At 37.2% G+C, this 23,039-nt stretch overlaps 3 protein-coding genes across 4 annotated transcripts; 1 reads left to right on the top strand and 2 right to left on the bottom strand.

The window, feature by feature from the left end:
- Positions 1–167: 167 nt before the first annotated feature.
- LOC134798667 (pre-mRNA-splicing factor RBM22) lies at positions 168–4,164 on the bottom strand. The gene is made up of 7 exons (XM_063771036.1): positions 3,943–4,164; positions 3,808–3,861; positions 3,228–3,721; positions 2,619–2,792; positions 2,119–2,261; positions 1,311–1,423; positions 168–688 (listed from the first exon to the last, which is right to left on the bottom strand). Exons 1-7 carry the CDS (start codon positions 3,994–3,996, stop codon positions 434–436), a joined length of 1,287 nt encoding a protein of 428 aa, XP_063627106.1. The 5' UTR covers positions 3,997–4,164; the 3' UTR covers positions 168–433.
- A 241-nt stretch (positions 4,165–4,405) lies between these two features.
- Positions 4,406–17,399, top strand: LOC134798555 (superkiller complex protein 8). Its single transcript, XM_063770933.1, has 7 exons — positions 4,406–4,553; positions 6,282–6,409; positions 6,490–6,656; positions 8,431–8,666; positions 15,986–16,173; positions 16,801–16,972; positions 17,273–17,399. Exons 1-7 carry the CDS (start codon positions 4,536–4,538, stop codon positions 17,360–17,362), a joined length of 999 nt encoding a protein of 332 aa, XP_063627003.1. The 5' UTR covers positions 4,406–4,535; the 3' UTR covers positions 17,363–17,399.
- A 598-nt stretch (positions 17,400–17,997) lies between these two features.
- On the bottom strand, positions 17,998–22,522 carry LOC134798668 (zinc finger protein 484-like). Of its 2 annotated transcripts, XM_063771037.1 has the most exons (3): positions 21,254–22,522; positions 20,795–20,965; positions 17,998–19,350 (listed from the first exon to the last, which is right to left on the bottom strand). In XM_063771037.1, exons 1-3 carry the CDS (start codon positions 22,035–22,037, stop codon positions 18,341–18,343), a joined length of 1,965 nt encoding a protein of 654 aa, XP_063627107.1. In that variant the 5' UTR covers positions 22,038–22,522; the 3' UTR covers positions 17,998–18,340. The 2 variants fall into 2 exon arrangements, with proteins under 2 accessions (XP_063627107.1, XP_063627108.1); XM_063771038.1 differs by lacking the exon at positions 20,795–20,965 and having other exon boundaries at positions 17,999–19,350.
- Between the last annotated feature and the right edge of the window lie 517 nt (positions 22,523–23,039).

Raw genomic sequence — 23,039 nt, forward strand, 5'->3', positions numbered from 1 at the left:
TGCATGTTGCATGTTAAAATTACGATGGTATAAATTGTATTAGGTTGAACTAGAAGTGGTTAAAATAAACTAATATACGTAGGGAAGCAAAGTTAATAAACTACGTATGTTGTAGTAAACTATTTTATTACATAATTACTTACAATACGAACACTAACTAACACACTTCGATCTGTGCTCACGACACAATAGTATGTCCAAGAAACAATGTCGATTTATAAACCCTATAATATTAAACACTACTTTTAATTTGTCCACGATGGACAAAGATAACTCTTAATTATCATCTTCAATAGTATATTAAGAAAACAATATACCAATGACTTTCAACTCATATGTATAGCTTTATTCTGCATTTCGTAGAAATATTTCATTTCGGGTGGTTTTCTGAATTTGTACATTTCTGCCGTGATAGCTGTAAAGCTCAAACACACTACGTCTGCGGCGCATTGGCATGCGCGTGAGCGCCCAAGCGGCCCGGGTCCTGACTCGGGTAGTGCAGGGTCGGCGCCGGCGGCGGCAGACCCGGACCCGGAGGAGGTAGACCCGGACCCGGAGGAGGTAGACCCGGACCCGGCGGGGGCAGCCCCGCGCCGGGCGGCGGCGGCGGCGCGCCCCACGGCCAGCCCGCCGCCGGCCCGTAGTGGTGCAGGTTGAAGAAGTCGTTGGGCCGGTGGGGCGGCGGCATCTACAAAAGGAAGGCGATTAAGGGAAAATGAAACAGGGTGTGTAAAAGGTAGGGATGTACCGACTAGTCGGGAAAGCCGACTATCCGGCCTCATTTGTAGTCGGCGATTAGTCGGCAAAAATGGCCGATTAATAAAAATAAAAATAAAATAAAAAATTAGTCGGCACTTTATAAGTGACAGACGATCAGGGCGAAAAGAAATAGACAGCAAATATTTACCATAAACTTTTCACCTATTTTACCCAAATTCCTTAGTGCTTACGAAAACTTTTGTTCGAATTATTGACCTTGTGGTCGCTTTCTTATATCCGATTGTCCGGTTGTCGTATGAATAGCCTTGGGATCTTTTTATTTATTTCATTTTATTTTTTAGCGTATATTAAATATGATGAATAGCGCGACGAAGGGGGAAAAACGATTGTTTTTTAAGTGATCTGAACCGAACTTGGACGAAACTAATAATCTGGCCGACTAATCGGCCATCCGAGCGCCGATTAGTCGGCCAAATCAATAGTCGGTACATCACTAGTTAAAGGCCTAAATAAAATGTGGATTCGAAGCTTCGTTTTTAGATCACAAACATAAGAGTTTGATTGGCGGATTCGCTGTGGCGTGTGTTTACCTGTGGTGGAAACGGGTGCAGGAAGGCGGGCGCCGGGGGCAGAGCGCCGGGCAGGCCGGGCACGGGCTCCAGGGCTGGTAATGATTCGCTCTTCTCGTTTGTACCTTGACGACCTGAAATACGAGGTAATGTAAAGAAGAACGAATTGAAATAAATTAATACTTTTCTGTTTTACTTTGTTTGATTATTTTAGAACTGTATATTTCTTAAAAAAATACATTCTAAATTTCACATTCTTTTATCCATACACATACTTTAATTCCTTAAAATTATTGAAATAACCCACACTGAACAAATATCCTAAAATCCCTGACGAAGTCAGAATTATGATTATATTTGTACGAAAAAAATTGCATTTAATTAACATAAGTATCAAAATTAATTTTAATCCTCACCCATGCCCAAAAGTACTAAGAATTCTATTCCAGTTTCATGCATCAAAAGAAAAGGAATATTCACAGCTATTTGTAAATTGCATAATAATTTCAAAGTGGTAAAACACGCAAGTCTTTTTTTAAATTAGGTACAGTCAACTGTAAAAATATGGGTGTAGACAACTTACTCAAAAATATGTCCCATAGTTCTTAATTCACCTGACATAAGAGTTATGGGACATATTTTTGAGATGATTTGTACACCCATATTTTTACAGTTCACTGTACCTATAAAAAAAGGAATTGTGAGTTCTAAAGGTAAACACAAAACAGATACTCATTATACTTATAACTTATAAATCATTATAATATGACTGAAGCTTAGATTCCTTACACCTTAACTACAGTTACAGCAACAAGTGGTCTAGCTTTACCTTGAGATTTGCCCCATTTGATGGTGAGCCTCTTGCCGCCGATGACCAGTCGGTTGAAGGTCTTCTCTGCCGCGTGCTCGGCGGCGCTCCTGGTCGTGTACTGTACGAAGGCGCACTGAGCTCGCGGCACTAACGTCAGCGACCTGATAATTTATTATTAAAGCTGTAATTATACGAATATGCATGTTCGTAACAAAAAAAAACTTATTGTCAAGAAAAAAATACCATATGTTATATGATGAAAGTAATAAAATATTTTCAATTAGTTATTATTATATTTTTTAAGATAAAATTCAATTACATAGGCAAAACATTAGAATTAAGGAATTTAAAATTAAATAAATTAGTACCTATAAATACAGTATAAAATGTATTTATTATTGATTTATAGTGTATTCATTACAGGAAGTGTATAATGAGATGACAGGCAACAAATAAATGTGACAAGAGGAAGCTAAAGACGACAATAATATAAAATTGATAAGAAAGAGTATCCAAACCTTATTTCACCATACTGGTAGAAATGTCCTCTCAGCTCCTCCTCGGAGATGTTCTCAGGCAAGTTGCCCACATACAATGTGGTGACAGTTCTGTCCTCGGGTGGCGGAAGAGCCGGCATGGCAGCAGCACGGCGCATTAGCTTTTCTGCTACTGGGTCATTCACACCGTAGTATCTGTTGACAAATTTTAAGGATGTTATAAGTTATAACATTTTTAATAAAATTAACATAAAGATAAAATATAACAAGTATTTCAATGATTATTGCATTCGAAATATTTATTTTACAGAATGATGCATTATAACATTTTGGATCATTTTGCAGTAGGTAAATACATTAAGCACCATACTTTATACAACATCAATCAGTAAGTCAAGTTTCTTAGATGGAAGTTCATTATTTAGAGGAAGCTCTGTTGTTGCAGGTAGCAGTGTTGTCAAAATATGAAAAATACCCCAGTGTCACCCGTTGACCACAGATGCTGTGAAGGGTTTGAAACATTGGGATGTACAATAAATTATACACACACAATACAATCCTTTTTCATAGTTTTATTTCATCAGTAACTATCTGAAGACAATAATGTATGAAAAATAGTTAAAAATGTACCTGTCTTTGATGTTCTGGTCAGCCAATGGATCATCAGGGTCGGTGGGCTTTTCATGCCGGTACGGGCACTCCTCTCCTCTTCGACACTCGCCTTTCACCCAGAATGAACACACATGTGGCCTATTCCTTTTGTAATATGGTGCAGTTCGGGCCAACCTCAACAACAGATCAGAAGCACCCTTCGACTTCAGAGCAGAATTGCTCGGTTGAGTAGAATCAAATTTAGACATTTGACTATCTAAGTTCTGAATATAATACTCTTTATTCACTTCATTTCGAGGTAGATCATCTTGTATCTTAAGAGCCGCATCTCTAACTTGAATAGGCAAACCATATTCTAAGTCCAACAGGCAAGTTTGACAAACATTCTTCAATTTGGAACATGTTTGGCAAACTTCTGTTTTCTTGAAGCGCATCCTAGACCCTGGGCACCAACGGAAGACTGTAAATGGACGAGCGCATATTTTACACTCTTTGCCGTACTTTTCTTTCGTCTGTAAAGAATTTAAGCGTATTATAATCTGTTAATGACAAATAGTAACCTTATTTTCAGTTAAATAGTGATAAAGTAACACGTTACCATACGAATATACGGATTGTCTCCTAGGCATGTTTGGCACAAAATCGGAAAGTCCTGAAAAATAAGAATCATAGTATTAGTAACTATAAAGATATGAACAGAATATGTATAAAAAAAAATATGGTTTAAACTTACTGAATCTTCCCAATTCTGTCGATTGTAGGTGTTCGTTGATTTCGACACAGCCATTTTCAAAATTTAAAATCACCTTTTGCTTTTTACCAACTGCAAACTAAACAACAAGAAAGGTTCTAAGTAAGTTATAGATATTATTTTTGATGTTTAATCATCACACAACAGAAAATAACGTATCGAAATAAATATAATTACCCAATACGCATTCTCAGAAAATAAAGAATGCCAAAATCTCAATGGCATTGGCAGTGATTGGCCACAGATAACAAAATACAAATACCTTTATGGTTAAAGCTTTCCATTCATGAGCTGTAATATATGCTGGTACAATTGCTGGAACGTGTCGTAGCCGCTTTATATTTCCTATGGATGTATAGTACTTTCTTTGGTCCCTAGAAATGCAAAACGAAATAAAAATAAGACAAATTTTCTCTATGGATCACAAACGTCAAAGTAATCAATCTAGATTTGACATGTATTCCTTTGGAAAGTACTTGTTTATTTTGTGAATTACGGATACGATTTAATAAATTACATATTACAATATTGAATTCCTGTAGCATTCACGATACTTGCATTTATTGATAACAACAATGTCAATCACAACATTGGTAAGTAGCTAGCATGTGTAATTAAGTTGTTTTAACTAGTGTCCGACCGAAGGTTCGGTTTCGGTTTCGGTTTCGGCCAGTTTCGGCCAAAAAATCATGTTTCGGCTGGAGTTTCGGTTTCGGCCAAAAACTGGCCGAACCTTTCGGCCGGGCCGAAACTTACGAAATGGTACTTCGGACAAAGACCAAAAGTTGGGGAATAAGTAGGACAACAATATTAATACCTACATATATTGATTCATGTATAGGTACAGAAATTAATTGGTTTATTATAAAATACAATTCCACTAATGAGGGCGCCACTGGACGGTCGACGCAGTCTTAAGAGGCTGTCAATACCTATAACGCGCACACTGTCTAATTGTATCGGTGTGAATGAGATAGCACTGACGCATGTTACTGGGCCCTGGGCAAGAGAATAATAAGAAAACTCATCATCTTCCTCGCGTGATACCGGAATTTTTGCCGGGCCGTGGCAATGGGAATGGGAGCCTGGGGTCCAATTGACAACTAATCCCAAGAATTGGCGTAGGCACTAGTTTTTACGAAAGCGACTGCCATCAGACTGATATTCTAACCCAGAGAGTAAACTAGGCCTTATCGGGACTCGTCCGGCTTCCTCACTACATTAGAACCGTTTAATGGTGATTTTAAGCAGGGCCGGATTAAGCATGTCGGGGCCCCCAGTATCAGGTCGGCCCGAGTCGAACGATGTCTTTTTTGCTCTTATTCACTCACTTATTCCTTTTCCTACATAAGTACCTCTAATGGCAAATTTTAAGCTAGGCTTAAGGCTACGCTCAACTAGTGCCGCAAAGTTGATTTTCTCAATAGTTTATATTTTGCGAGGCTGAACAGCTGACAATTGATTAAAATGAAGAAAAAACTCTTAAAAGTGTCCCCAGTACCGTTTATCATACGAATGCTCGACCTTAGCCTCACTTTTTACCTCAATTTACCATTGGTTTGTGTTCCACATGTCCTCTACATCAGCTTAGCATTTAGCCTCGCTGCGCCATGCTCGGCCTGCGGTCTCGGTTTTTAATACAATGGTCATTGGTTGAAGTCTGTGCTCAACTACTTATCCTGAAGCCTGAAGCACGGCTTTAACTTCGCATGAAAGTTCGCCTCACTGGGGAACTTCGGACTATTAGGCCTAGTTGAAGATCGGTACCCGGCCTTGCGATATTTGTCAACAAAAAATTTCGCGCTCGCTGCGCTCGCGTTTATGGTTGGTTTTTTAGTTGACCCTATATCTACATGATAGCTTGACTGGTGAATGAATAGAGTTAGACCAAGAAAATTCTACAATGATTTTGATAGCAGTATTAGCAGTGCAACTAGTGCAAATGTTATTTATACGTCATAATTTCATAGAAGTTTTGACGTTTAAAATAACACTTGCACTGCGTGTGTTATCAAAATCGTTGCAGAATTATCTTGGTCTAACTCTAGTAATTTTCTTAAAAAACTGCTTAAGTAACATACATTTCAAGGACATTGGGTGTTGAGTGTTGACAGCCCCATAATATGTGTAAAAGCGGTTTTATGACATTTTTTCAACGATTTTAACAAATCTACAAAAGGTTCGGTTTCGGTTTCGGTTTCGGCCGAAACTAGAGCCAAAGCCGAACATTCGGTTTCGGTTTCGGTTTCGGCAAAAAAACATGTTTCGGTCGGACACTAGTTTTAACCCGGCGATATGCTTTATAATTTGTAATTTTGCAGTATTATTTAGAGTTAAAGAAAGAGAATGCGCATGAAGACTCAATCTGGTGTTGTGGGTGGAGTAGAATAGGCCATGAAAAGAAGAAACCCGAGGATAATGGTGAAACTGAAAATAACGAGAACTCACAGTAAGTTAACCTATTTACTCTATTATAGATACCTATCTTGTAATTTAAACATGTATTTTTAATAAAATTTCTGTTTCCAGGGATTCAAACCATTCTCAAGAAGCAGTAGAAGATTATATCATCACAGGAGGGTTGGATGATATAATAAAAATTTGGCAGTTAGAAAATGGGAAGCTTGAGCTAAGGCACAAACTGGAGGGACATTCTCTCGGTGTCATATCTGTGGCTGTGAGTCCCGACGGTAAAAGTGAGTACCTATTATTGTTATTTGCCAGAATTTTTATGGAATTATTTTCCTATTGACTATCCTTTTTTTGATGTGTAAGCAAAGATTCGGTTCTTACCAATAATCTTACATTGGTCAAAATATGTTATTAAATATATTGCATGGGAGGATACACGTATCAAGTACCTTCCTTTTCTCTTTGATGGGCATGTCTTTGTCCTTCATAATTTCGCTCAAAGACCAGAATCGTTTCCAGCTATCTGTAATCCTTCTGTTTATTTATTTTTGCATTGTATCTTCTGGAGCTATTAGTTGACAGAAGATTACAGTGTGTTTACCTTCTGTGTATTCATTCACATACTGTATTTGTCCATCATTTACTTTAATATCTACTCTAGTTGAGTTTGTCATCACCTTTGTTTTGGAGGTGTTCATTGAGAGACCTACCTTGGCACTTTCATCAGATAGCTGTTGTAACATTTCTTCTAAGTTACTTGGATCTTCAGAAAACATGACAATATAGTCTGCGAAACGTAGGTGGTTAAGTTTTTCGCCGTAGATATTGATTCCATTTCGATCCCATTACAAGTTTCTAAAGACCATCTCTAATACCGCGGAGAATAATTTCGGTGAAATTGGGTCGCCCTGTCTGACTCCTCTTTCGAGTGGAAATTCTTCCCCTGTTCTTTCCAGCTTAACTTGGGCCGTACTGTTCGAGTAAATGTTTTTGAGTATTCTAATATATTTGGCCTCTACTCCCTCTATTGTTAACGCTTTCCAGATGCTATCATGATATATGGTATCGAATGCTTTATTAAAATCCACGAATCCTAAGTAATAGACTTTATTATATTCCCTGTATTTTTGGATCACTTGTCTTAGGACGTGGATGTGGTCTATCGTGGAGAATTTGCTTCGAAAGTCCGCCTGTTCTTTTGGTTGATTTTCTTCGAGTTTGGCTGTGATACGTGATAGTATTATCTTTGAAAATATCTTATAAATGTTTGCCATTAAACTTATTGGTCTATAGTTACTCATGTCTCCCTTGTCTCCTTTTTTATATACCCATGCTTATCATATGGATGTCAAACATGGGCACTGACCGAACAACAATTAAATAAAATAAAAGTGTGTCAAAATGGAATGGAAAGAAGTGTTCTAGGAGTAAAACGCAGAGATAAGATTAGTCTACAAATTATAAAGAATAAAACTAAATTCAAAAACATTCAATATGTTTACAAACGATTAAAATGAAGATGGACAGGGCATATGTTAAGGGAAAGAACAGAAAAGTGGATAAAAATAATAACGGAATGGTACCCGAGGGACGGGACAAGAAAAGAAGGAGGACAATTTAAACATTGGGAAGACAACATAAGAAAGATAGCTGGCCCTACATGGAGACGAACTGCAAAAGACAGGATAAAATAAAAAGGTTTAGAGGAGGCCTATGTCGAAAGACAAGCTGTAAAAAGGAAGAAACGGAAACCGGTTGCCGATTCACTTAGTTAAGAAATTAGATATATAATATATAGTGTAGTATAAAATAAACATAGTGCAAAGGTACCCACATAATACTTATATTATTATTGTGTTATACAGCAATAAAGGCTTATTTTATTTTATTTTATTTTATTTATTAAATATATTTAGCAAAAACAATGATTTTCATACAACCATAACTAGATTGAATCATAAACAACTCTAATAATCTAAATTGACTAGAGAATCTTTTGTATTAAAATTTGTTTATATAAAAATGTCCTGTTATTTAAGTAAATCAATTTACTTGCAGCATTAGCAAGCAGTTCTCAAGATTCCTCCTTAATCCTATGGGATATTGCATCTGGTGATAAACTCAAGACAATGGAGCCGGGCTCCTCCGATGTGTGGACATTAGACTTCTCGCCGGACGGCAAGCATGTGATCTCTGGCAGCAATGCAGGGAAGATCCTCATATTCAGTGTGGAGAGTGGCAAGCAGGAACAGACATTGGATACTAGAGGAAAATTCACGTTGAGTGTTGCTTATGTAAGGCAATTGTTTAATTTGATGTTAAGAAAGATTTTCTGGGGGCATGGGTCTCGTTTCACAATATGTGTAGAAATTTCACGATCTGGCGGATATTACAATCGGCCGCGAACATCTATACACGTTACTCCCAGCACAAGCTTTCTATCTCTTGCAAGCTCTTATTTGTAAATAGGCCAAGAAAGGTACGCTCGGCTAGTATGGCGGAATGGAAATAATTAGTAATAGCTGAAATTTTCGGTGTATGGGACAGATAATAAATCTAGTGATTACGTCGACACATAATCCAAATAAATATATTACATTTAGGTATTTAAAAAAAAATGTAAAAATATAAAAAATCACAGAAAGTTTGTAAAAAATATTAATAACATTTTTTAAATTTATACTCATAGAGAAATATTTGCTTTGTGACATTAAGCATGAATCACACAAAAAATAATTCTGTATCCTACATTTAAAGTAAGTAACCTACGGTTATTATTAAATTCAGTATATTTCCGTCCTCAAAAATGGCAATAGGCTATTTTTTCTCTCATTATTTCCAAATTACAATAAGTACAAGTGTTGCAATTTAATCGTACACTAAATAATACCGTATGGTAGGTTTTATGGGGTTGTGCATTAATTGCCTGGTTAAAAATGGTAATAGATCAATATCATATGGGATTTTTATTATGAGTTCTCTTTCGTCGAATACTGTTAAAATCGGCTTGAAATATGATTCGTAACACAAAAAACCATCAAAAACGTTATCGTTGCTTTAAAGTTGCCGCGCACGAGCCAGCGAGCTAACGCGATTGGTCGTTGCATGGAGCGGGGCGACGGAACGATGAAACTTCCATCGCCCCGAGCGCGAATATTTAAAAAAGTATTTAGTATATTTACTATTTACTCGGTCAAAACATATGTACCAGTGAACGTAAAAAATATGGGAGACTAGATTCGAACTAATTATCAGCTTTAATCTGGGCAAGAGTGCTGTAAATAAGAAAGTTAATTTTACGTAATTGCAGGCTTTCCGTCTTTGCGTGCGCGTTAAATTTAATACAATAATAGGCCAATTATATAGGGCTATTATACTGACACACACCCAATTTGATAGCAGAAAAAGACGCGAAATTAAAATTTTCTTAGGGAAATCAAATCTTCGCGCCTATAAGTTTAAACCATTTAGAATTTCAATAGCGGTCATTTAAGTACCACCCCTCACCACTAAAATGTAATTATCAAAAACGACAGTTGCTAATGTTCCCCAAAGTAAGCATTTCTAGTTATTGCTGCAATACAGTGGTACCGGGCACCTTGCGACGCAAGGCCGAGCAGGAATCGCAAACCTTAAAATATTTGCACTAATTAATTGAGTTACGATTTTGTTAGTACTCTTTAATTGAATAGCAAAAAATATAAGTTATGTATTAGAAATACCGTTTTTATTCGATTTTTAATTAAGTAATTATTGTTAAACTTATTTTTACCGTGTGGTGTCGGTTAAAATTTCACTAGTAACATCATTTGGCGACTAGGGCAATAAAAGTCGACACCATAACCAACAAATTAACAAACAACAATAACCAACAAATTAACAAACAACAAAAATTTGCAGTAATATTCCAAAACTCGACTGAACGCAAGCGCACCGAACCGTGTCGCTCCCCTGACGCGACTCAGTGTCATAAAACGTAAGGCCGTGGTATTAACGACAGCGGATAGCTGAGCGGCGAGCGGTGACTGCAGGCGGCAATAAGGTGTTCAGTTAATGTTTTTATAATTTGAAATGACTTCGTTTCCATGTAGAAATAACCAAACAGCCTTTAGAAGCATTTGATATCTTATTTGTGGCCGTATACATTATGTTTTATTGGTAAATTAACTACAATTATTCATATTTGTGGATAAAACAATATACATACTATAATTAATACTAAACTAACATTAAATAAATACATTATTTATGACATAAAAATACATTGCGCGTACACTACTTAGCACTGTTTAATTACGATACTTGCAAGCAAGTAGTAAAGTATATGGCTCCATCCTATCCTGTACCACGATATAGAAGCGATAACATTTTTGCGACAGTTTTGTATAGATAATGGATTTGTCGCTAGAAAATTACGATATCGAGATAAAAGTCAGGTCTCTGAGCGCTATTGAAACGTTAAATGCTTTTTACTTATACATGTTTTAAATTTGCCGCGCTTTTTCTAGTCAAGCTGAATGTGTTTCACTATAGAATAGTAATCGAATTGGTTCAGATTTAACGTTTAATGCATATAAATAACATAATTTTGGACTAAGTACATTATACATACCTACATGACATCAGGCTATGGTTTGGCGCACCGTGACCCTGAACGGCGCGGTAATGTGTTACGGCTGTTAAGTGAAGTCCAGACGGGATGATCAAATCGACCGATTTGATCAGAAATGAAATTGGGGTCAATCTCCAAATTAAGCAACAATTAAACAACTGTACCCATATTTGGAACCTCAGAATAATATACCCGGCCGGATACCGGAGTAACTTTGCTTGATTTCAGAGTAAACAAATTGGATTTAAGAAACAGTCACGGTCCTATTGTACATTACTCGTTTATTATTTCAAAACAATTTAAACATCTACTCACTTGCACGCGTAGGTACCTACTCATTTCGAACATAGAAATGAGTCCGCGCCAACGTTCACCACGAAACAGGTTAAAACCTGCACAATGCGCACCTAAAAACCGAAATGTAGGTATTGTTAAATTTAGTTTGTAGTTAATTAGTTTTTTGGTGTAAGTGTATGAACCAAGGTCTGAAATAAATGATTTTTTATTTTTTTTATTGTTCCGCCGGCCGAAGATTCGGCGGTCGGATACCGAATATTTGGCCGACGGTCAGGCCAAATATCCGGTATCCGACCAAACAACTATCCATTGCATTTCTAATTGAGAGTGGCAACACTATCGTAGGTCGTATTGCCCTTTTCTAGCATATACGTCCCTCGCTCCTACACTCCCACCACACAGGCAGGTTGCTTTGTCAGTTATACAAGGCAAATTTTCAAGTCATTGGCTTGCTGTTTTTCCATCTGGAAGGTCGTGAAGCTAAACTGCTGGTGAGTTTTTGAATTTGTACCTCAGTTTAGCTGACTATATTGAAATAGTTATTTATTTTACAAGGGGGCAAAGTTGTTGTTTAACCGCTCGTGCTAATATTGATACTGGAGCAAGTAAAACATTCGAAACGGAATCTTGAGCGTTGCGAGGGTTTCAAAGCACGAGGGTTAAACAAAATTTGCCCCAAGTGAAACACAAAATGTTTCACCACACCAACCCAAAGCAAATATTAAATGTAAAAATATCAATCAAAATAAAATACAAATGAATTTTATTAAATATTTATGATTTAAAAGTCAATTCTACCAGCAAACATAAGAAAACAACTCAAAATTTGCATTTATTCCTTTGCCTCACTTGTGAATAAAATGAAACCTTGCTCTCAGTTTTTGAAGTGCAAAGTAAGCCTTTCCGAGCTGGTGTGAAATAAAAAATTAAATTTTTCACGCCACTGTTCGGAAATGTGGCAATAGATGGTCTAAAACTAAGCTGGAAAGTAGGCAATAGCTGTAGCACCTGAACCACCACTACTACAATGTTTCATTATTATCATCATCTGTCATTGGTGACAGTTCGCTACAGCAATGAGTATAATTTAAAACATAAAAATCAATAAAAGGTCATTTTTGGCGCAACTTTTTCCTTCAAAAATAAATTTAGGTTATTTATAGGACCAATTTCTTGTTTAAAAAAAACGAAATGTCAAACTATTCATTCATTCAGTCAGTTCATTCGATTCACGCTTAAGGTGTTTTTTACTTTTGTAGCTGTTTGTGGTTTTTTAGCAAAATCGCTTCTAAGTTTAGAGTCGGTTTGAAGCAAACAACATAAAAACGCCTCTTAAATGTGATAAAAAGAAAAAAGGCGGGATCGGAAAATTCTCACTGAATTGGATAGTACTATAAAATATAAGAAACACGTATCTACGCTCGCTATAAAAATGAGTTCTTCTAGTGAAGAAAATTATATTCTTACGCTGACGCCTACCGAAATTCAAGAGACAGCACAGGCAGTGGCTAGTAATTTGCTACCAGAGAAATCGCGGGCTAGTACTTATAGTTATCCAAATGTTTCCTTATTTCCTCGCAGTAGTCGTGAAAAGCACTATGTAATGCCTCGGCCGGAAACGCTAAAGATGGAGTCGTATTATTCGAGGGCCTCCACCAACGTGTCGGCCCTCAAACTCACTCGTCCATCTTTTAGCGGTTTTCCGTCCTCTCCTACAATGTACTATAGTTGTCCATTAAATTATCTAGCAAATAAAAACGATCCGGAATAGTGATGTGAAAGTGCAAGAGGATATTAGAAAGAGAGATGCCTAAGAGTAGCATACCATAATGAATACATGTGTCTTAGCTGTATATTGTATTGTTATAAATAATGTTAAAAATGCTTTATGTTGTTAATGTGTTCCAAATTGTGCCGCTTTGGCATTAGCTGTAAGGTGCAATTTGTTATTTGAAATAAATAAATAAATACAATAAATGTTAATTTTACAAAATGTACCTGTCAAGTTGTATACTTTACTAAATATCTCTCTCCTCACAGGTGTTACAATAAAGGGTGTACGTACTACATAATTAATTAAACACTCATAATATAATTATATTACATACACATAATAAGTATATCATAGGATATGTATAATCACATTGGTTTGGCGTCTTCCCACCACCAGGCGATAACAAACATGTTTCAATATTATTCTTATGTTCCGAATATCGGTACAGCTGTTTAATGACAGCATTTACACAAAAATAAAACGCTAATTAAATAACTTATCATATTCGGAACTACAGATGCAACGGATAATTGTTTGGCCGCATACAGGATACCGGATTTACGGCCTGACCATAGGCCGAATATTCGGTATTCAGCCGCCGAATATTCGGCCGGCGGAAATATTCAGGTTTTTCAGGTGCGCATTGTGGAAGTTTTGGCCTGTTTCGTAATGAACTTTCGCGCGGTATATAGGTCTATCACTAGGTACGAAATTAGTGCGCGAGCTAGTGAATGGAACGTTTAAATTGTTTTAAAATAATAATCGAGTACGATTATATTCCGATATCAAGCATAGTTATTTAGTACCCTTATTTTAGTATCCGGTATCCGTCTGGATAGTAAAATAAGGGCGAGATAGGATACCGGATAGTAACCGAATATCCGGTGCATCTCTATTCGGAACCTAAAGTTTTAATCCTGCATGGTGCAAATATGTATAATTTTGAGACAATGACTTGAAAATTTGTCTTGTATAACTGACAAAGCAACCTGCCTGTGTGGTGTGGGGGAGAGAGGGAGGTATATGCTAGAAAAAGACAATACGACCTAGGGGCTGTCCATACAGGACGTCATCTATTTTTGACGATTTTTGTCGCCCCCCCCCCCCCCCCCCCCTAAAATCATCAAAAAATCATGCTTCGAATTCATCCGATGTCCAGACCCCCCCCCCCCCCAAATTTGAAATGACTTAAATTTATGAATAGGCCCCTACGACAGTGTTGCCACTCTCAATATTATTTATTCTTAGGTTCCGAATATGGTAAGTTATTTAATTAGCGTTTTATTTTTGTGTAAAACGCTGTCATTTTAAAGCCGTACTTTTCGCCTTATTGCAAAGGAGTAAGGTGCAAAAGTGTAAACATATATTTCACGTCGACTCTTATTATACTATGTTATACTTATTATGGAACTTACTGTTATACTTATTATGGAACGTAAACTATGAATTGAAAGAGCACGAAATAGTCAATATAATACGTTTGTTGAAAAAAAAAGTCTACAGACGCTTAGGCGCGAAGGGTTATTGTCTCATAGAAAATTTGAATTTCGCGCCTTTTTCTACTGACAAAGTTGTTGGATAGACGTTAATATCAAATTAAAGAGGGGGCCTACACACTTCGCTGTGACAGAATGTGAAAGTGTCACCAAAACTGTCAAATGACTACGATAATAAGTATTCCTTTTATAATGCCACTCCACACTATGCCATTCTGAAATTAAATAAGAACGATAGATAGTCATGCGCAATTTTAATTTTTGTAGTGGGTCATAATTGACGTATATAATTACGAATATAATTTGAACATCAACTAATAATATTGGAAATGATATCAGTTATTTTTAATCAGCTATCATTCACGCGCGCGTTCATTTTGCTTAGACTTGGCCGCACAAATATTTGGTGCGAGCGAGACGCCCGCCCACGTTCGAATTGGCCTGTCACTTGTAGCAACTTGTAGGTAAGTACATACTTACCTACATACTATCCACGCGTCCTTGGCACGAACTCCCGCCACCGCCCGCATTGAAACTGTCCCCGCGCGCCGCAAGGAAATGTAATCCTTAGCATTAGCGCAAAGAGTTCAAATTTGGTAGTTTCATTTAGAGAAATTTATTAAAATGCACATATTTATTACATTGACCATATTTTTGTGTGATTATGTATTGAATATCACTTTGAACGTTATCAGAACAAAGTCTGCAAGAAATTATATCTATAACCATTTTTTCTAGCATGTTTAAGGCGTAAATATATATACAAGTGATACAAATAATATTGATGTCGGATTCTCGGATAAATAGCTTAATGAGGTAGTTTTATGGTAATTCAATCAAAGACCTAATTATTACTTTTTTTTTATATCAAGTTACGACGTATATCCGTGAGGCCCCGCCATTTATTGAATTAGTTATTTTCCGTGTTAATATTTTGACTGATTCCATTGTCGACTCATTATAAATATTATTTTCGTCACGTTTACGAACTAAAAATACTATTACTATTTTTAACAAACAAGAACGGCTCTTTTTTTTAACTATTTTTTTTTACCTACTTCCGGACAGAAAGTTTGTTGGATTCGAAAATAAAGTATCTTAAAATGATCTAAAGAACAGGAATAAAAAAAAAATTGCCTATTACTAATTAATGTTTAACGTAACCGTATCTTTACTGGAGTAAAGGCAACTTGGAAAGAGGATATTAAAGCAATTTTTTTTGTTTGAAGAGAGATCAGAGTCCGTATGCCTGACTCCTAATGGAAGTTTTATTTAACTTCTTTATTGAGAAGATGTTTCCGAAAGCTTGTAACTTATTAAAACAAGCAGAGGTTACTGAAAAAAGTGGAACAGAGACTAGCTAAACCTCCATGTAAGTTATATGACATTAGCTAATGAAAGTTGCAAAATAATAAAATTTTATGTATCTTTCAGAGTCCCGACGGCAAGTACATAGCCAGCGGTGCGCTAGACGGCATCATCAATATTTTCGACGTAGCACAAGGCAAGCTGGTGCACACGCTGGAAGGCCACGCCATGCCCATTCGCAGTCTGTGCTTCTCTCCCGACTCGCAGCTACTGCTCACTGCCTCTGATGATGGACATATGAAGTTATATGATGTGTAAGTACATAATTAAAAAAAACCGAATACAAGATGGAGAGACGAGCTACGAAATTTCGACAGATACTGGTGGAGGGGCCTGTTCCGCAACGCGACATAAAAATATGTTAAATTGAAAAAAAAAACATTGAAAGTGTAAAAATAAACAACAAAAATGCATGAAATAAAGGCTATTACTATTAAGTACATAACCAATGACTGGATGGTATCAGACACAAGGCAAGGTGGTGCACATGCCAGAAGGCCACCCCATGCACATTCGTAGCCTCTACTTCTCTCCGGTCTAAAACGGAAGGACGGACATAATAGAATGGGGTACTTTTCTTTTGCCCCCTTGTAAAACAAATAGCTATTGTACATTAGTTCCGAAAAACTCATCAATACGAGCTGGGGTTCGAACCCGTGATATTCGATTTGCACATATTCATTGCATTGCAAGCTGCCCCCCACGGACTAAGGGTAGACAGTAGACAAGACCCCGTCCGGACCCAGGGGCCCGATCAGAGATTCGCCCAAAAGGCTGACGAGGGACGACATGGATTTGTAATGTTGCTAGGCTACCATCACTTGCTCGCCTAATTGTGTAAAAAAATGTTTTCAAAAGCTATAAGTGAATGAATATTGCAGGGTCCACGCGAACCTGGCCGGCACATTATCCGGCCACGCCTCATGGGTGCTATCTGTCGCTTTCTCACCGGACGGCAAGCGCTTCGTGTCCAGCAGTGCTGACCGGACCGTCCGGGTCTGGGATCTGGACTCCATGCAGTGCCAAAACGTCTTCAAGGACAACAATGACCAGGTATGGAGGTACCTAAAGGCCTACTACGAAAAACAAAATTTCGTTATCTGCCGATAACAATAACGAAATTTCCATATTCTGCAGATAACGAAATCTTGCATTTTGTTTGCTAACCGGTGAGGTTCCCATTGAAATGAGCACTAACATTATTGGTATATAAGAGAATAAGTGTGTATAGATTATTTTGAACATCTCACTGACTTAGCTACTTCTGCTAGTTTTTTGTAATTTTTGGAATACTTTTGCAGATTATCGTGTTTAATCAACTAGTCGAACTAAAATGTTTGTTTTCTGTTACAGGTTTGGGGAGTGAAGTTCAACGCAGATAGCAACAAAATAGTATCTGTTTCCGAAGACAAAAGTTTAATCATTTACTCGTGTCCATTATAGCGTGTACATTTAATTAAATAAACAATTTTATAATAAAGTTGCGCATTTTCAGTTTACTTACCATAAAATTTATCTTGCTCGCCGTGCTTTTTTATACCCTCTATTTAATATTTACCGACAAGTATCAAGACTGAAAAAAAAATGCAACTGGCATAAACGCTAAAGCAAAGAGAATTGGAAATTCTCTTTGGCTAAAGTGAGTGTTTGAATGCGAAAGGCCGTAGAAAGCTAATTGTAGGTGGCGCTCTAGATTCCATTTAAATAACTAGGTAAAAGAGAGAGCCTTTGATCTAGTGGGTGTTAATAACAGTAGGTAGGATACTCATTTCGATTTTTTTTCCCTTCATTCAAATGAAGCATATTTGGAACCATCTTTGGGAATGGCATTTTACATTTGCTTTCCCTATTAAGGCCTATGCAGACCGTATTATTTTAACGCGCCGTCGACGCGCGTTTATATCGATAATCACGCGATACGCAAAACGTAATTCCTAAAACACGCCTCGACGGCGCGCGACCTCAAAAACTAGGATGATGTTGGGAGCCCTTTCTGGGGTTTAATAGACAAGACTTTTTTTTAAATATATTTTTATTTATTTCTATTATTAATTATAAATAACAATGTAAAGTAAACAAACACAATAAATGGAACGACTTAGTTATTTTGTGATGAAAATTATTTTTTAAACAAATTCAATTATCAATGGTAAAAAAAAAACAAATATAAGTACCTAGATAATAGAAATAATCTTATATATTAAAGAAGAAAAATGTGATTGCTTTGCTGTGATGAACGTGCGATTATTTGTAACAAGAAACCTAATTACTTCTATCTATCTCCTTCTATATAATTTAACTATAATAAAAATATTATTCTGCATTTGTGCAGGTTTCCTTGTAAAGCACTTATTGTTTGTGTTTTACAACTCTCCCATTTTCCTTCCAACCCTAAACTAAAATCAAATATATGAAATCGTTTTAACTCTGTTCTGAACAAACAGGTTTTTGAGTTTCTGCAAGTTTATTCACGCTCTCACCAATGTGTGTCCTTTCATGATTTCGCAGATTACTCTCACTGCCACATGCATAAGTGCATTTAATGCATTTGTAAGGGTTTTCATCGTTGTGTAAAGCTTTGTGGGCTAACAATTCACGTCTATAGGCCGTAGCGTAGCTGCAGTGGCCACATTTAAAAGGTTTTTCACCTGAATGAGTTCTTTGGTGGCCTAACATATGATGTTTATGGTCAGTAGCGTAATCACATTGACTACATTTATAACGCAACTTGATTGGCTCCCCAGTGTGTTTCTTGACGTGAGTTCCAAATCTAATCTTATCTCTAGTTTCGTAATCACATCGATCGCATTTGTACGGTTTAATTTTCATATGCATTATTCTGATGTGATTCTTCCAGTTTCGTCTAGAAGGACTAGTGTAACTACAGTGGTCACATTTGTACGCATTCTGATCATTTACGGTAGTTTTTAAAGAGTGTGTGCGACTAACATGGATTAACAGATCTCGTTTGCGGTTGCTGCTATAATCACAGTGTTCACATTTAAACGGTTTCTCAACTTTGTGTGTCCTTTCATGGGCTAACAAGTCACGTTTACGTTTACAAGCGAAGCTACAGTGGGTACATTTGTGTGGCTTCTCCCCACTGTGCACCCTTTTGTGGACAGACAAGTCACATTTTTGGATGGAGGCATAATTACATTGGTCGCATTTGTAAGGTCTTTCACCAGTGTGTATTCTGTCGTGAATTTGCAAGTGAGCTTTATAGGCAGTGGAGTAACTGCATAGCTTGCATTTGAAGGGTTTTTCACCACTGTGCACCTTTCCATGGACTTTAAGCCTATATTTTTCATAAGTAGAATAATTGCAGAGGTCACATTTGTATCGTTTTTCTTGGACTTTAATGCTTTTGTTACTTGGTGATTTGGAATTTGTTCCCATATGCTTATTTTCGTCTTTTTGTGGAGTTGCTCCTGCAATAAAAATTAATATTTTTTATCATTACTAACACAACATCGTCAATTATGAGCAAAGAGAATTGAGTAACAAATATAAATGGTGATGATACTGAATTTCTGAAGCTCAATCCTAAATAAATTGAGCAAAATTGTTGAAGGTGTTAATGGGGTTGGCAACTGTCAAAGGTTTGCATAGATGGCGCCATCATAGCTTGCCCCTTTTTCTATGAGATTTGGCTTAAAGGGCTGGCATCCAGGGTATTAAAAAAACAAAAATTTGACACAATTCTAGGGATTGACAGGGCAAGCTATGATGGCGCCATCTGCTAAAAACTTCTACCGGCCAACCCCATTAAGGTATTAATTATAAAGCATGTACTGTTTATTTAATTTTTATTAGTGATGTACCGACTATTGATTTGGCCGACTAATCGGCGCTCGAATGGCCGATTAGTCGGCCGACTAGTCGGCTAGTCGGCCAGATAATTAGTTTCGTATAAGTTCTGGTGAAAAACAATCGTTTTGCTCATTTGATTGCGCTATTCATCATTTAGCTTGGCTAAAAGGTGTTCTCTACAGGTTCAAAGACCTATCACATGAATCCTCGTTCAATTTCTGTTTTCTTTTAATTTGGGAAGGAGGTATTTCCAAGGCTCTATTTCCCGTACGTAGTCGCCAGTTAAGAACCTATCCCCTGTGGTTAGCATCTTTACGAGCAAAGTGCCCTGTCAAAATTTTGCAATAACATTAATAGTTCCCCATGGCTCCACCATTAAAAAAAAACCGGACAAGTGCGAGTCGGACTCGCCCACCGAGGGTTCCGTACTTTTTAGTATTTGTTGTTATAGCGGCAACAGAAATACATCATCTGTGAAAATTTTCAACTGTCTAGCTATCACGGTTCGTGAGATACAGCCTAGTGACAGACGGACGGACGGACGGACGGACAGCGAAGTCTTAGTAATAGGGTCCCTTTTTACCCTTTTGGTACGGAACCCTAAAACTGAATAATAATAAAATTATTTTACTATCGAACTTGCCCATGAAATTACACGAGAATTAGCTGAGATCGACCTGTATGTAGAGGAAAACACTAGCCCACCTATGCTAACGATCAACAGATATGATAACGATCAAACGGTCAATTATATGAACAAAAGTTTTCGTTTGCACCCTGAATAGATATTTTAGTAAAATAGTCATAAAACATATTATTATGGTAAATAGTGACTGTTGTTTTCTTTTTTTTCTGTTTTTCTTTCACTAATAAAGTGCCGACTAATCGGCCGTTTTTGCCGACTAATCGCCGACTACAAATGTGGCCGGACAGTCGGCTTTCCCGACTAGTCGGCGACTAGTCGGTACATCCCTAATTTTTATAAGATTATGTACCCTCAATGACCTCAATGTCATTCAAAATTATATATTTGAATTTTGATAAGAATAAAATAAAACTTACCATTAATCTCATTTTTTACTAAATTGTCTCGGTAGTTTATGGGACACATCCGGAACTTGTATGTATTGAGGTCAACCCTACACACACCACTCTCCACATCCACATGCATCTTCTCCAGTCTGACAGAGCAACCCCTACCAAGGACTTTACTCCCATTATGGTTAATGGTTGCTGTAATAATATAAAAATAAAAATAAAGATGACGTTTTGTAACTTTTTTTTATTTATTAAATCACAGACTATATAACACTTGTATTAGTAATTTGTAATTGCATACTTATATTCGCTAAGTCTGGAGTTTCATTTAAACGGCCAAACTCAAAACGTACTTTGGACTATAATGGAATAAAAGGAGGTTCCAAATTCAAAAGTGCAAAAATGACTCTGGGACTTAGGAGGTTATACCAGTATATACCTCATGGACACCTAAAATTACATTACAGTTTTAACAGTACTTACCTTGATGTTGGAAGAGTTTTGGCCTCTGCAGTACCTCCGGTCCAACTACCAACTCATCCTTTACAACATGGTCCATGTACAGGCCTATGACTGAACTTTCAGCCTTTACCATTTGGTCTATGCTCAGGCCAGACTGTATTGTAGCCTTTTCATCCTGCATATCATGACCTCTTTGTCTGGCACATTCCACTTTGCTCTCAGACTCATTTAACTTATGTTGTGGAGTTACATTGTTACTGTATATGTCTGCTTCTCTCTCAATCTTGACCACATGTTCCATGGACAGACCACTTGGTGTGGTTGCCTCACATATGCTAGATGAATTTGCTTCTATTGTAGACTCATTCTCTTTTTTTATACCATGGTCTGTGCATGCAGCCTGTGACTCTTGGCTTTGCAATGGTGATGTGTTTTGAGTGTGTTCGCTAACTTGTGATGCTACCATGCTTCCATCAGACATAACCACCTCTCTCTCAACTTTAACTACATTATCCATACACCAGTCAATTTGTGAGTCCTCTGTATCATTTAGCTCAGTTTCTTTCTTTATTTCATGGCTTATGTGATCCATTTTTCTGCTTGTGTGGCTCACATGGTCCTTTTCTATTATTTGGTCCCTACTGAGGCGGGCCGGTGAGCAGTCCTCCATGTTCCAAATAGGCTCCTTTTTAACATATTTATGTATCTGTTCAGCTTCTGCTTTCCTTGCAGTCTCCACATTTTCCTCATTATCTGTATATAGTGGTTCTACCTTCACCTGGACTACATCTATGCCCTCTGACATTGCAAATTATTTTCCAGTTGTAATAAATAGCGTGTTTGGTCTATATCAAGTATCAAGGAACTAGTAGTAATATCCTAAGACCTCTGGAAAGGGCAGAGGGCGTCTTGTGGCAGCTATTTCGATTCAGTTATCCACAACTTCTGCTCATGCGACTACTATTAATCAACTGCAGATGTGATTTTCTCGGCTACGTATATACTTTCGCTGGGGAATTTATTCTAGGGCCTGCCTCATTGATATGGTGACTAGTTATAGTACTTCAGAAACGAGTGTCCAGCGTGTCTAGTGACTTCAACTCAGTTACCTTGATCTCGATTATCAATATTATGCGACATTTCACATTTAAGTTATTGTCAAAGAAATCTTTAATTGAAACTTGATAATCCTTGAGGCAGGCCCATCCAAGAAAATGTTTGATAATTACCGAATAAATAAAAAATGTTGTCCTCAAAGTATGTTAAAAGTAGTCCAGGAACAAGGAAAAGTGAAAATAAATACAAAAACGTCAAAGTACACGTCAACTGACGTCAACGTCAAGTCTGACAGATAGACTTCCGATAGTTCCGATCCTACTAGTTCGACCAGGAAGATTTTAAGCTATAACAGACGTGCGTGCCGGACTGCATCTTTGGTCCGGTCGACATAACTCTTTCTCACTCTCACTTAACGGGCCATAAAATAGAATTATATTGTATATATATTGGCAAACTGTGGGGGGAAATGACCGAACGGGATAATCTTATGTATCTTTCATTAGGAGTAGCAGGGAAAGTGCTATTATTGCTTGTCCTTGTCACAGTCTCACGTTTTTTTATTCCCCACCGTAAATTTAGTATGAATTATGGTGGGAAACAAATAAATTCCACCAATCATAGTGTCGCTTTGCGTATGTTTTGTCCCTCACGGACGCACGCGTATAGCACGTCTATAGGATCCTACCCTCTATGCTTTATTATACTGGGTCAAGTAGATCTTGTCAGTAGAAAAAGGCGGCAAATTTGA

Source organism: Cydia splendana, chromosome 17 (genome assembly GCF_910591565.1).
Source record: "Cydia splendana chromosome 17, ilCydSple1.2, whole genome shotgun sequence".
Classification (NCBI taxonomy): Eukaryota; Metazoa; Arthropoda; class Insecta; order Lepidoptera; family Tortricidae; genus Cydia; species Cydia splendana.